This window comes from Danio rerio, chromosome 1 (assembly GCF_052040795.2).
Source record: "Danio rerio strain M-AB ecotype USA chromosome 1, GRCz13ab, whole genome shotgun sequence".
Lineage (NCBI taxonomy): Eukaryota > Metazoa > Chordata > Actinopteri > Cypriniformes > Danionidae > Danio > Danio rerio.
Genome location: NC_141021.1, coordinates 31,967,716 through 31,980,706, shown reverse-complemented (window position 1 = coordinate 31,980,706; position 12,991 = coordinate 31,967,716). Strand labels below are relative to the sequence as shown.

Genomic DNA, 12,991 nt, shown 5'->3' with positions numbered 1-12,991 from the left:
ATTTACGCCGCCAACTGGTAAGGAGTGTGGATCTTCATGACGTTTCCCACTCTAAATTATATGATGTGGAGATAATATATTTTTTTTTTTTTTTTTTTTTTGCCTTTCAAAAACAACAATTTAGGCCAAACTCAGTCCAAACATAATCTTATTATAATCTCAAACTGACTGAGACATGTCAGATATACAATGAATCAAGTACAAAACCAAACAAAAATAAATAAAAAACAATGTTTGAAATATCTTAATAAAACGAAACAAAAACAAATAAATAACACCATACCATGCAGACATCTAACAGAAACTCTGTAAGGGGTTAAATAAAACCATATTCAAGAAACAAATCAAATAATCTTTTAGCCTTCTCACCTTTCATTATTTTTAAAGCTTCTACATAGGTGGCAAACTCCTTTTTAAACACAATCAATTGAGGAGCTGTTTTCATAATTTTGCATTTGTGGATGAAGAATTTAAGTAAAATGAGTAAACAATTTGCAGTAAAGTCCTCATCTTTGCTGTCCAAATGCACACCAAATTTCACAATGTACCAATAAATAGAAGGAAACCTTGAAATGTATTGTTTTATCCAGACTTCCACATTTGACCAAAAAGGATTAACCAAATTACAATGAAGAAATAGATGTTCAACAGTTTCAATATCACTATTGCAAAATTGACAAACATTACAATTCACATTAAATCTCTTTCTCAGAAACTCCTTTGCAGGGTAAATATCATACATAATTTTAAAATGTACTTCTTTGTTTTTTGGAGGAAGAGGAAATGTCAAATATTTGCATCTAATTTTTTTTAACTAAATTCTTATTAAAATGTTGGAAAATATAATTTTTTTTAATAGGACCAGGATAGCATTCCTGTATAAGACATTTTCTAATAAATATATTTGTACATTTCTTGTCCATAAAATTTAACTTACCAATTTTAATGTCCCGAATTTTTGGTGTGACTGTGGAATAAACTAGTGTCTCTTTTAACATATTAATTAATGGTAAAGGAATACTTCTAATTACTTTAAAATAATCTTTTTTAACACAATTAAAATTAAATATATTACCAAGTTCATTGCAACTGAAAAAACAACCATTCTTATCCAAAATATGCAGTACTGACCAAATACCATTTTGTGACCATTAATCCAAAAAAAAAAGATTTACGTTGCGTTAATATGCAGCGATTGTTCCATAAAGACACATTATGAGGACTGAAGTTATGTTTGTACAACATTTTCCAATACAACAAAATCTGCTTATAAAAATTGGAAAGTTTCAGAGGAATTTTAGATAATTCAAAGTCACATTGTAAAAAAAACTTTATACCTCCTAGTTTTTTAAACAAATAAGATGGGATTACAAACCAATAAGAATCCTCATTTTTTATAAATGTTTGCAGCCATTTAAGTTTAAGTACTATCTACCTTCACTATATTCCTTAATTATGTCATGTTTCCTAATATAATGATACTTTTTTCTCCAAATGAAGTCATAATTAATTTTATTTATTTCTTTTAACTTTTTGGATGAAATTGATAATGAAAAGCATGGATAAATTAATCTGGAAATACTTTAAATTTTTGTTAGTAATATTCTACCGAAAACTGTAATATCCCTTTGTAGCCAAGAATTTAAAATTATTTTACTTTTCTCAATTTTTATGTCAATATTTAGGTTTTCGTTTCTCTCTACATCTTTTGAAATTATAATACCCAAGTATTTTACTTCATTTTTAACTGAGATGCTATAAAGTGAGGTCAAAGGGTGCTCATGGATGGCCATCAATTCACATTTTGATGTATTTAATTGTAAACCTGAGGCTTTAGAAAAACATTCAACTTGCTTAAGTGCTAAGGGGATTTGTGTATGGTCTTTTAAAAAAAGAGTCGTATCATCAGCTAGCTGACTAATTATAAAATTGTGATCCATAAAATTAATACCTGCAATATTTTCATTTTTAACAAGAATTGCTAATAGTTCTGCAACCAAAATAAATAATAGAGGAGAGCTTCCACATCCTTGTCTTATTCCTCTGTTCACCTGAAAACGAGGAGTTGTTTTTTTGTTAATAGCAACAGAACTATTTATGTCCTTGTAAAGCATTTTAATTATATTTATAAAATTTGATCCAAAACCAAAAAAACTTTAGGGACTGATAAAGAAACTGGTGTTCTACTTTATCAAATGCTTTTAAAAAATCCAGAAATAAAATAAAACTCTCTTCTTTAATAAAATTATTGTATTCTAGCATGTCCAGAACAAGCCTTATATTGTTATGAATACATCTGCCTTTTAAGAATCCTGATTGAGTTTCGCTAATTATTTGAGGTAGACCAATCTTTAATCTAGCAGCAATCACCCCTGAGAATATTTTGTAATCTGTATTGAGAAGCGTGATGGATCGAAGATTATCTAATATTCTTTTATCCTTTCCAGGCTTTGGTATCAGAATAATGAGTCCCTGCTTCATAGTAGGCATTAGATTGTTATTTTTTATGCACTCTTGTAATGCTTCATATAAAAATACTTTGAGCTCTTCCCAAAAAAACTTGTAAAAATTTGAAGTTAGCCCATCTGGTCCAGGCGATTTATTAGTTTTCATTTTTTTTAAGGACAGATCTAATTCATAAATGGAGAGATGTGAATCACAAAGGTCTTTGAATGAATCTTCAATTTTGGGGATACATTTTTTAATTTTTTTAAAGAACAATTCAGCGTCATCCTTGGAGTAAGATGACGTGAATAAGTTTGAGTAAAACTGTAAAACTTCTTTTGCCATTATATTTGCCATTATATCTGAACTTTCTACTTGATTAATTAACAAACTACTCATAGCATTTCTTTCTTGGCGTCTTTTTTCAAGATTACAAAAATAGGAATTATTTTTTTCTCCAGCCTCCATTCAATTTGCTCTTGATCTTACATATGCACCCTTTGCCTTTCCAATATAAACTTCGTCAATAAATTCGTAAATAAAATAAGTTTTTCTTTATCGACCTCTTTTAAAGTATGTTTACTGCAACACTCATTTATCTCATGTAATAATTTAATTTCTTTTTCTAATCTAATTTTTTTCAATTGTTTTCCATATATTATAGAGTATTCTCTAATTTTGAATTTTAAAAACTCCCATTTACAGCCGCTAGACATACTTTTGCTACCAATATCCTTTATAATCTTCTTTATCTGTTCACAATATTTTTCTTGAGATAAAAGCTCTGAATTAAATTTCCAATATCCTTTTGAGTAACTAGAATCAATATTTTGCTTTAAATTTAGCTTAATTACACAGTGATCGGTTAACTAGTGCACTAGAGATAGAACAATTATACACGTATTTAAAAACAGTGTCCGTGCCGAGCCAGTAATCAATTCTTGTTCTAGCCTCTGCGTTCGGTTTGACCCAAGTAAACTGTTTAATTCCAGGATTCCGCTTTCTCCAGATATCAATTAAATTATTTTGAACACAAAAATGTTTAATTATGTTATTAACATGAGCTAACTTGTGCTTAGAGGGCTCCCTATCTAGCCATAAGTCTGGCGTTAAATTAAAATCCCCTCCAATCAAAATAAATTCTGTGGGATAGGTGATTTTTAATTCACTAATAATATCAGTAATTAAGCAGAGTAAATCATTATTTTGGCTGCGGTTGTTATACCCGTACACATTTATCAAAATAAGGAAGTGTTTATCTAAATTAAGAACAATTACTAACCAATGTCCATCATCATCAGCTTTGTGAAAAATTATCTTACCGGGACATTTCTGCAAACAAATAGCAACTCCTGACATTTGAAGGATCACCTGACATTAAAGACTGAAGTAAGAACGCTGAAAAAAAAAACATCAGATTTTAGCCCAGAAGAGTTTCTCTTTTCCTAAATTAAAGCAAAACTTCATAATATTGTGTTTATGAATTCATTCGTGTGTGTGTGTGTGTGTGTGTGTGTGTGTTGCACTGCTGGAGTAAAGGTTAACCAGTCCACACAGTTCATGCAGCTATAATCTTTATTATCTTTTATTAATAAACTATGTACAATATTTACACGTCGGCTCCAGGGCTCTTGGATGAAGGTCTCTCAGCGACGTGGTCTCTTCTGGTCGCCGCGCGTCTCTGGTGAAGATGGGGAGCGGGACCGTTTCCCTCCAGCGTCCCGGACCGAAGATGCCGCACCTGCTGAGGACGAGGAGGGCAAAGGCTCGGTCTGGCAGGAGAAGGACGGCCTCTTTCTCTTCTCAGCAGCATAGGCCTCACTGAACAGATCGAGCGCAAACACACACACAAGCAGACATCATGTGAGATTTGGACAAACACTAGAACATGCGGCTATGCCAAGTACAGTTTACTCACGCGTCTATGATGGGAATGACGTATCTGCCGCTGCCGTCTATCATGACTCCCTTTCGGTCTGGGTCATCCACCTCCAACAGGAAGCTGCGGGGAATCCCTGTGCTCTTCCGGATGCGCTTGTGCGGAGCGGAGCCGCTGCCCTGTGAATTGAGGAGTGACAGTCAAACTCTGGGCAAACAATCTGACTGATGAGGACAAGAGCTCAAGTTCACAGCAACCGTGAGCTTGGAAAACCCAGTTACCACATTAGTGGGGCAGTGCCTAATGTGGTGTCCCGGGATCCCAAGCAGCCTCATGGCCTCACTAGTGAATATCAGAACCATGAGAATCAGCTCAGACATTTCTCACAAAGCAAACCTGTCAGTGTCTGAACGCTCACCTGCTGGAGTAGTAGCACAGGCTGGACTGGTACATCACCGCTTTCAGCTTGTCCTCCTCTGACGCCTTTGCCTCAGCCAGATTCTCGGTCTGTTTCACAGGCATTTGCACATTTGAATCTTTTTCACCCTCAACCCCTCAAACAATCTCAAATCTCCCTAAGAAGCTGAGTGTGTGTGCGTATATTGTGTGCTTTACATTGCGTTTTGCTATTGTGCTATTCATTTGTTCAATACCTTCAACAACTGCTCCAGGGAGAGGAGTGAAGGATCAGCTCTTGGTGAAAGTTCACGCCAGCGTCCAGCTTGATGTCTGCAAAACAAAGGAGCTTGTGTGACTAAAACACCAGGGACAGACCAGGAGTCTTCATATAACATCTAACAGAGGACGCGTGTGCTCATTTCACAGCACTTACCCAACAAATCTTCTGTTTGAGGACTTCAGTCCCGCCGCAGGGATCCGTCTGATGATGACCGACGTGTTTTTAGGGATGAGAGCATCATCTGTGTATTCTGACAGCAAAATAAAATCAGAATCAGCACATAATTATGGAGCACGGTATACTTTGAGAGCCATTAGCCTTTTAAAACAGTCAAAACATCACTACATGTCAGCATCAGCACCACCTTACAGCTTCCAGAAGTGTCTGATATAACGCATCTAATGTTAGTGTAGAACAGTTGAAGTGTCTTTTCCTCAACTCACCTTCATCAGTCTGGGCGTTGCTGATCTTCAGCTGGCAGAACTTCAGCCTCTTGCTCCTCATGATCTGCCGCTTCAGCTCCCCCGCGCTGATGTTGAGGCCTTCAAACTGGAGCGAGTCGTAGGTGAGTCGACTCTGGAACCTGTAGTGAACACAAGACATACTGAACACAAACACAAAGCACAGCGTAATAAAAAGGGTCAAACCTGAGTGATGGGAACAGCAGGCGATCAATCGACGTATCCAACGATCAATAATATCGATAATCCGGAAAAATTGTCACGAAGGACGCAGAGGTCAGATGCCAATCGACAAAGCGAGATTCAAACAACACCCACAGAACGGTTGTCATGGATGCTGATGATGAACACGTGACGCATGCGCTGTACAACTTCCGGCAATATTATTATTATTAATATTAATTTTATTGATAGCAGTAGTAGTGGTAAAATCATTGCGATAAGTATAATAAAATAAACAGCAGAACAGTTGGCCATCTCTGAATAATACACAGCGACGTTTCCCTACACGAACGATTCAGGCCTTCGCCAAGAAGACTCGGGTGAGTCGATGATTCAGGGATTGATTCAACTGTCCGTTCATCCTATTGGCTTCTTTGGCTGAATGAATCGTTCAATGCTTTACTCAAATAAAGCGGCCTCTTGCTGCCACCTATTGGGGGTTTGCTTTTTTTGTTTTTAAAAGTACTTTGACACTTTTTTAAAGGCACCTTTAAGTTCATTTTTGCACAAAAGCTCGTCTCTGTGCGTTCAAAATGGTTTGAAATTTCCTTAGCACATGGTTTTCTTGATGCGTTTGAAATTTTCAATGTAAATCCACTCGTACTTGCATTTGATCTTTATTATGCCTTAAAATCAAAACTATACTAAAGGTGTCTTATCCAAATGCAGATTTTCATTCAAAACGTTATGACAGAACCATATTACTTTACAGTAGCCCATGGATATATATAAATGTGTGTGTGTGTGTGTGTGTGTTGCTTGTTTCTTATTTACCCATGCAGTGACTTTTAGGCATAAATACTATGTAGGCTTGCTAAAGGGTTGCATGAGAAATGTCATCATCGTGAGAGCTTGACTTTTTTTGTCGCTGCCTTTAGTTGTGGTGAAATGAGATGCATCATGTCGTTTATCTGTTTGTGCAGTCTGTACCTTCATTTCTGAATCGTGTGGTATCGTACTTGAAGCCAAGTCATTTAGCCCAAGGCATAGTTGTCTTAGAATGAGTAGTTTGCTGATCAAACTCCACATTTTGATGAGGCAAAACACGTCTTGGATGTTTTAATTACTATTTTAGGTGAAAAACAAAACAATGAGATTTGTGTAAAATCTAAAGTTAACCAAGTCCAGCCTCTCAGTTCTCTTAAGCCTTGGGCCGGCTCTGTAAAGTGGCCTGTTTTGGGCTCATCATTGAAGACCGGACGAGCTGCAACATTTCATTCTGCCAGGTTCTGGGAGTAGATGAGCGTGTCATCGGTCTAGACTATGGTCAACTTGTGAAGTTACTCATACACCTCAGCTCATGGCATATTACCATTAAAATGAAACTTTTCCAGCAGAATATGACGCTCTAAAAAAAAACTCCATCGGCACTGGTAACCATGAAAAACACGACTGAGCACTAATGGTACACTCAACAATTTACACTGACATTTGAAGGATCACCTGACATTAAAGACTGAAGTAAGAACGCTGGAGGAACATCAAATTTTAACACGGAAGAGTTTTTTTGTCTCTCTCAAATTAAAGCAATATTTCTTAATCTTGTTGTTTTTTTTTTCTTTACTGTACAGTTGCCCCAGGTGTTTATCAGGTGTGATGCCTGCTCATCTGACCTTTGACCTCGGCACTCAACTGCTGCCAGTTTTCTTTCAATGCCATGAGATTTCTGAATTCTACATGCAGGAACCGATGCATTCCTTTTTTTCCTTTTTTTTTTTTTTTTTTTAACAAAACAGATATGGCAGACACGGCCAAACATTGAAACTTTGGAGGGCATTGAGGGAAAAAAAGCACAATATCATCAAGGGGAATAAAAGGTTTGATCAAAGCGTGCATTTACACACGTTCATTGAAATATGGACAAAACCAACATTGGGTTATTTTTGTTATTAGATTTAAAATGCATGGACCCTATTTGACCCAGTGTTCATATATACATATGTTTTTATGAATGAATATTTTTGCATATAAAAGATAATAAAAGACTGACTAGACAGATTAGATAGATTAATAGACAGATTGACACGTGTAGTTATTCGTTCCTGTGTATTTGATGACTAGCTTCCAGTAGTATCTGGCTGCAGACTTGCATGCAATCTGAGACACAAAGCACTCAGCGGAGCAAGTGAGGTCACTGTGAGAGGGGTGCACACTCACTGACAGCCTAGATTTAGCCTCGTTTTAACCAAGCCGTCTATTAGACTTTTAACCCTTATGTATTGTTCATATTGTTCAAGTGGCTGTTTTTGCCCCCAATGACCTCCATTATAACTAAACTTGTTTTAATTGCAAAGCCATGACACCAGATAGTAACTCATTCTTCATTCTTGGTGGTTTCCCTGTTGGGAGGAGATAAAATGAGTCATTTTTACTTTTGATGATCAGTTGGCACCTTTAAACAAACACCTTTAAGTGTCTGATGTTAGTGTAGAACAGTTGAAGTGTCTTTTCCTCAACTCACCTTCATCAGTCTGGGCGTTGCTGATCTTCAGCTGGCAGAACTTTAGCCTCTTGCTCCTCATGATCTGCCGCTTCAGCTCCCCCGCGCTGATGTTGAGGTCTTCAAACTGGAGCGAGTTGTAGGTGAGTCGACTCTGGAAATGAGCACACGCGTCCTCTGTTAGATGTTATATAAAGACTCCTGGTCTGTCCCTGGTGTTTTAGTCACACAAGCTCCTTTGTTTTGCAGACATCAAGCTGGACGCTGGCGTGAACCTTCACCAAGAGCTGATCCTTCACTCCTCTCCCTGGAGCAGTTGTTGAAGGTATTGAACAAATGAATAGCACAATAGCAAAACGCAATGTAAAGCACACAATATACGCACACACACTCAGCTTCTTAGGGAGATTTGAGATTGTTTGAGGGGTTGAGGGTGAAAAAGATTCAAATGTGCAAATGCCTGTGAAACAGACCGAGAATCTGGCTGAGGCAAAGGTGTCAGAGGAGGACAAGCTGAAAGTGGTGATGTACCAGTCCAGCCTGTGCTACTACTCCAGGAGGTGAGCGTTCAGACACTGACAGGTTTGCTTTGTGAGAAATGACTGAGCTGATTCTCATGGTTCTGATATTCACTAGTGAGGCCATGAGGCTGCTTGGGATCCCAGGACACCACATTAGGCACTGCCCCACTAATGTGGTAACTGGGTTTTCCAAGCTTACGGTTGCTGTGAACTTGAGCTCTTGTCCTCATCAGTCAGATTGTTTGCTCAGAGTTTGACTGTCACTCCTCAATTCACAGGGCAGCGGCTCCGCTCCGCACAAGCGCATCCGGAAGAGCACAGGGATTCCCCGCAGCTTCCTGTTGGAGGTGGACGACCCAGACCGAAAGGGAGTCATAATAGACGGCAGCGGCAGATACGTCATTCCCATCATAGACGCGTGAGTAAACTGTACTTGGCATAGCCGCATGTTCTAGTGTTTGTCCAAATCTCACATGATGTCTGCTTGTTTGTGTGTGTGTTTGCGCTCGATCTGTTCAGTGAGGCCTATGCTGCTGAGAAGAGAAAGAGGCCGTCCTTCTCCTGCCAGACCGAGCCTTTGCCCTCCTCGTCCTCAGCAGGTGCGGCATCTTCGGTCCGGGACGCCGGAGGGAAACGGTCCCGCTCCCCATCTTCACCAGAGACGCGCGGCGACCAGAAGAGACCACATCGCTGAGAGACCTTCATCCTAGAGACCTGGAGCCGACTTGTAAATATTGTACATAGTTTATTAATAAAAGATAATAAAGATTATAGCTGCATGAACTGTGTGGACTGGTTAACCTTTACTCCAGCAGTGCAACACACACACACACACACACACACAAATTAATTCATAAACACAATATTATGAAGTTTTGCTTTAATTTAGGAAAAGAGAAACTCTTCTGGGCTAAAATCTGATGTTTTTTTTTCAGCGTTCTTACTTCAGTCTTTAATGTCAGGTGATCCTTCAAATGACCTCCGGAATGATTTGTGCCGTGACTAAAAAAAATATCATCATGCCATTGATTACGCCAAAACGGAACATCCACAGCTTCTGAGTGAGTTTCTTGAAGAAAGATTATATTTGAATATATTCTGAGTGAGTTTCTTGAAGAAAGATTATATTTGAATTTTGGCTCTTGCAAAAAGGAAAAAAACCTTTCCTTTTAATTGAATCTTTTAGACCCCTACAGTTTAAAGATGAAAAAGAGAGATTAGATAATAACGAGAACATTAGAACAACTGGAACAACAAAAAAAGACCTTCTAAATAGTTTTTAAACGTGTGGAATTAAATTGTAGGAAAAACCCAAGTACAAAAAAGTTGTACAAACTGTAAAATGTCCCACATCATTTGTCTATCATCTTACTTAACCAATGATGCGGTCCATATACCCCTTAATTTTCTGAAATACGTTTTCCATTTATGTAAGCAAAAGGACCTCGAAATCCAGCTGCCTTCCCCTCTTTTCTTGCTTGCTCAATCTTCGGCCATAGCGCTCTTCTTGCCTCTCTGTCCTCTTTCGTCAAATCTTCCGCAAATCTAATCCCAGCAACCTTGCACACCGTTGAGTTTTTCATTCTCTTCCAAATTTCCTCTCTCATTCCTCTTCGCGCGAAGAGGATGATCACTTCTCTGGCCCTGTCAGCCTCCTTTCTCCCCACTCGGTGCACCACGTCCACCGCTTCGCTCATGCTGGACGAAAATTCAGGTGCAATCTTTATTAGAAGCTGAACCACATCTTCTCGAATGGATTCTCCTGGCGTTTCTTTCATACCTTTGATACGAAGGCTCCATCTTCTCTTGTAACTTTCCTGTTCTAGAACTCGATTCTTCAAGCTGCTGTTTTCTCTTGTGAGAACCTCCACCTGCTTTTCTAACGTGTTTACTTTTCCTTTACACTCCTTAACTTCTTCTGCATTCAACTGTACTGCCTTTGCGACACTTGCGATCATGGCGCTATGTTGTTGTAATTGTGTGCTAATGTCTTCGTGCTGCTCATCCACTTTAACACCGAGAGCTTTTATTACTTCTAAAATAGCGACATTCGACACACCAGCATCAGATGATTTCCATTTCCAACGTTTTTTTCGCCTTTTTTCCCACCCTGAGGCTTTAACGGGGTGGCAGGGTCAGAGTCCGTGCCCCGTTTTCTTTTACCGGAAAGCTCGGAGTTCATCGAGTAACCGTGTTTCTCCATACTATCTAATTAGATGGATGCTAAAGGGAAATCATATACGAACTTGAGGCAAACAACTTCGGGTATAACGACTCTAGACTTCAAAACTAACGAGATGAAAATATTTAAACCATTTAGGACTAAACTTGGGACATATATACCACACGAATGAAAAAGGTTGACTGCTCAGTCCGCCATCTTGCCGGAACCCCCGATGTGGAGATAATAAAGCTAATAGTTTTCTTAGTTTAAACATTAAAATAACCTGAGGCAAGGCCATAACTCTTGTGTTTTTATGGATTATGAGCGGTGCATGAATAATTGAATTTTTTTTAAAGTTATAGTCTGAAACAAAATTTAGAAAACCATTTCAATAATTTGCATAAATAAATAAAAAACTAAATAATAAATAAAATAAATTATTTTTCTAGTCTTAAATTTATCATTACAAAATGCATTTCTTATTTCATTCAATATTTTTCCATGCCTTTTATAAACTATAAATCATTTATAAACATAAGTTTTCCCTTCTAAATTCATTTAATGTTTCAAGTGACAATATTTTACATGGATTATGAAAATTATTTGTAAAATCTTCTATTACTATAACTTTTAAATTTTTCTCTTTCTTCAAAAACTTTGTATATCTTGTTTAACAAGTAGTTTCGCCATCCCCTATTTTATCTCTATAACATTCTCAAACCCTTTAATACAAAATCCAAAACTGGTTTCTTGAATATATGGTATATATGGCTTTTCCCTAATTCCTTGTTTAAAACCTTTAAAATCTTGATCATTAGCTAGGCTTCCATTGCATAATTTTCAGTTAGTTTATCTTCAGCTCCTTTCACAATTATTTAAATTTTCTCAAAAATTATCTCCCAGAGATTTATCAGACCCTTCAAGATAGTCATGAAAGTTAACCCTGTTTCTTAGAAATTATACTTACACAAATTTTTAAAATTAAATTCTACCTTTCATGTCTTGTTAAAACCTGTGGTGTCGTCTCCTTTTTGTGTGCCAGGCAAACCTCCCTCTCCACGTTTTTTTAGGGGGCAAACCAGCCTACACAGTCCGCAAAATTCTTGATGTCCGTCAAGTACATAAATCTCGGCACTATCTGGTGGACTGGGAAGGCTATGACCCTGAGGAGCACTCCTGGGTCCTGAATAAAAACATTTTGGACCCCAAACTCATTTACCTGTAGTTTCGAAAAAGTCAGGAAAGTGGGTGTGTCTAGTTCTGTTTACATTATTATTAATTCTGGTCTAGGGTTTGTGCTTATCATGTTGTGATTGTTTGTTTTCTGAAGTTTTTCCCATTTTCAAATTTTTTTGTGTTTTTTTTTTTTTGTTTTTTTTTCCCATTCTGAAGATTCTGTACCTTTTTTGGAAGTGAGCTGTGTCTCTCTGTGTGATTCCCTATCTCTGTGGCAAGGTCATCAGATTCTAACACCAGAGACCCGGGTTCAATCCCTGTGCCTGACAAGACTAAAGGATTCAATTTACTAAAACTTATATGTAACGCTGCTTTGACACAATCTATTTTTTAAAAGTGCTATGTAAATAAACATGGATTGAACTAGGTGTATTGTTTTAATCTTTTTTTATGTTACGAGAAGTCTCAAAAGTTTTACTTCATCTTTGTTAACGTTAGTAAATTGTTAATTCATGTTGAAAGGCTTGACTTTGAACTTTAGTAATGCAATAGTAAATGTTGAACTATAAATGCTGTGACAGTTCATTCTTCATATTATGTCAATGAAGACCCCTCCATTTAACCGTAATAAAGGGTGATGGTTAACTTTGGCCATCATAGACCACTTGAAATTGTCCTAAGACAGGGATAATCGCTCCTGTGCACACTTTTAGCATGCCTCTTGTGACTTCTAGAGCCTAGTTGAAAATACTGCTTTGAATTGTTTCTCAGATATTATGCTTACAGCCGTGCCAGTATCAATTTCCATTATGATTCCCATGCCATTTACATTAAATGCTCTGTGAATGACTTTTTTTAGCGTTTTCTTCGCTTAGTACTGAAAACATTAGCCAGTCAGCTTTCTCTGCCTCCACAGAGCCATGCATGTCATGTATGATGCATGTCTTCTTATTGTGTTATAGATGTCATTTGCCATGACATCTAACACTTCTTACCTGGTTGAT

At 37.5% G+C, this 12,991-nt stretch overlaps 2 protein-coding genes across 5 annotated transcripts; one reads left to right on the top strand and one right to left on the bottom strand.

Moving 5' to 3' along the window:
* Window positions 1–72: 72 nt before the first annotated feature.
* si:ch211-198k9.6 lies at window positions 73–5,796 on the bottom strand. 3 transcript variants are annotated; one of them, XR_015475452.1, is made up of 7 exons: window positions 5,447–5,796; window positions 5,157–5,253; window positions 4,978–5,053; window positions 4,743–4,831; window positions 4,364–4,503; window positions 4,059–4,266; window positions 73–3,843 (listed from the first exon to the last, which is right to left on the bottom strand). XR_015475452.1 is itself a non-coding variant. In XM_087234887.1 (7 exons), the coding sequence occupies exons 1-7, from the start codon at window positions 5,604–5,606 to the stop codon at window positions 4,092–4,094; spliced, it is 798 nt and encodes a 265-aa protein (XP_087091013.1). In that variant the 5' UTR covers window positions 5,607–5,796; the 3' UTR covers window positions 4,007–4,091.
* A 2,294-nt stretch (window positions 5,797–8,090) lies between these two features.
* On the top strand, window positions 8,091–9,430 carry LOC147846875 (uncharacterized). Of its 2 annotated transcripts, XR_015476630.1 has the most exons (5): window positions 8,091–8,269; window positions 8,376–8,451; window positions 8,598–8,686; window positions 8,926–9,065; window positions 9,167–9,430. XR_015476630.1 is itself a non-coding variant. In XM_087237286.1 (4 exons), exons 1-3 carry the CDS (start codon window positions 8,311–8,313, stop codon window positions 9,023–9,025), a joined length of 330 nt encoding a protein of 109 aa, XP_087093412.1. In that variant the 5' UTR covers window positions 8,296–8,310; the 3' UTR covers window positions 9,026–9,065; window positions 9,167–9,430. The 2 variants fall into 2 exon arrangements, 1 of the variants encoding a protein (XP_087093412.1); XM_087237286.1 differs by lacking the exon at window positions 8,091–8,269 and having other exon boundaries at window positions 8,296–8,451.
* The last annotated feature ends 3,561 nt before the right edge of the window (window positions 9,431–12,991 follow it).

What these genes read in the sequence shown, in the direction of transcription:
- LOC147846875 (XM_087237286.1), top strand. Translation starts at nt 8,311, where the DNA reads ATGTTATATAAAGACTCCTGGTCTGTCCCTGGTGTTTTAGTCACACAA. An exon ending in CCCTGGAGCAGTTGTTGAAG is followed by an intron (nt 8,452 to 8,597) that starts GTATTGAACAAA and finishes CCTGTGAAACAG; the next exon opens with ACCGAGAATCTGGCTGAGGC. An exon ending in CTGTGCTACTACTCCAGGAG is followed by an intron (nt 8,687 to 8,925) that starts GTGAGCGTTCAG and finishes CTCAATTCACAG; the next exon opens with GGCAGCGGCTCCGCTCCGCA.
- si:ch211-198k9.6 (XM_087234887.1), bottom strand. Translation starts at nt 5,606, where the DNA reads ATGTCTTGTGTTCACTACAGGTTCCAGAGTCGACTCACCTACGACTCG. An exon ending in CAACGCCCAGACTGATGAAG is followed by an intron (nt 5,254 to 5,446) that starts GTGAGTTGAGGA and finishes TTTTGCTGTCAG; the next exon opens with AATACACAGATGATGCTCTC. An exon ending in CTGTGCTACTACTCCAGCAG is followed by an intron (nt 4,667 to 4,742) that starts GTGAGCGTTCAG and finishes GATATTCACTAG; the next exon opens with TGAGGCCATGAGGCTGCTTG.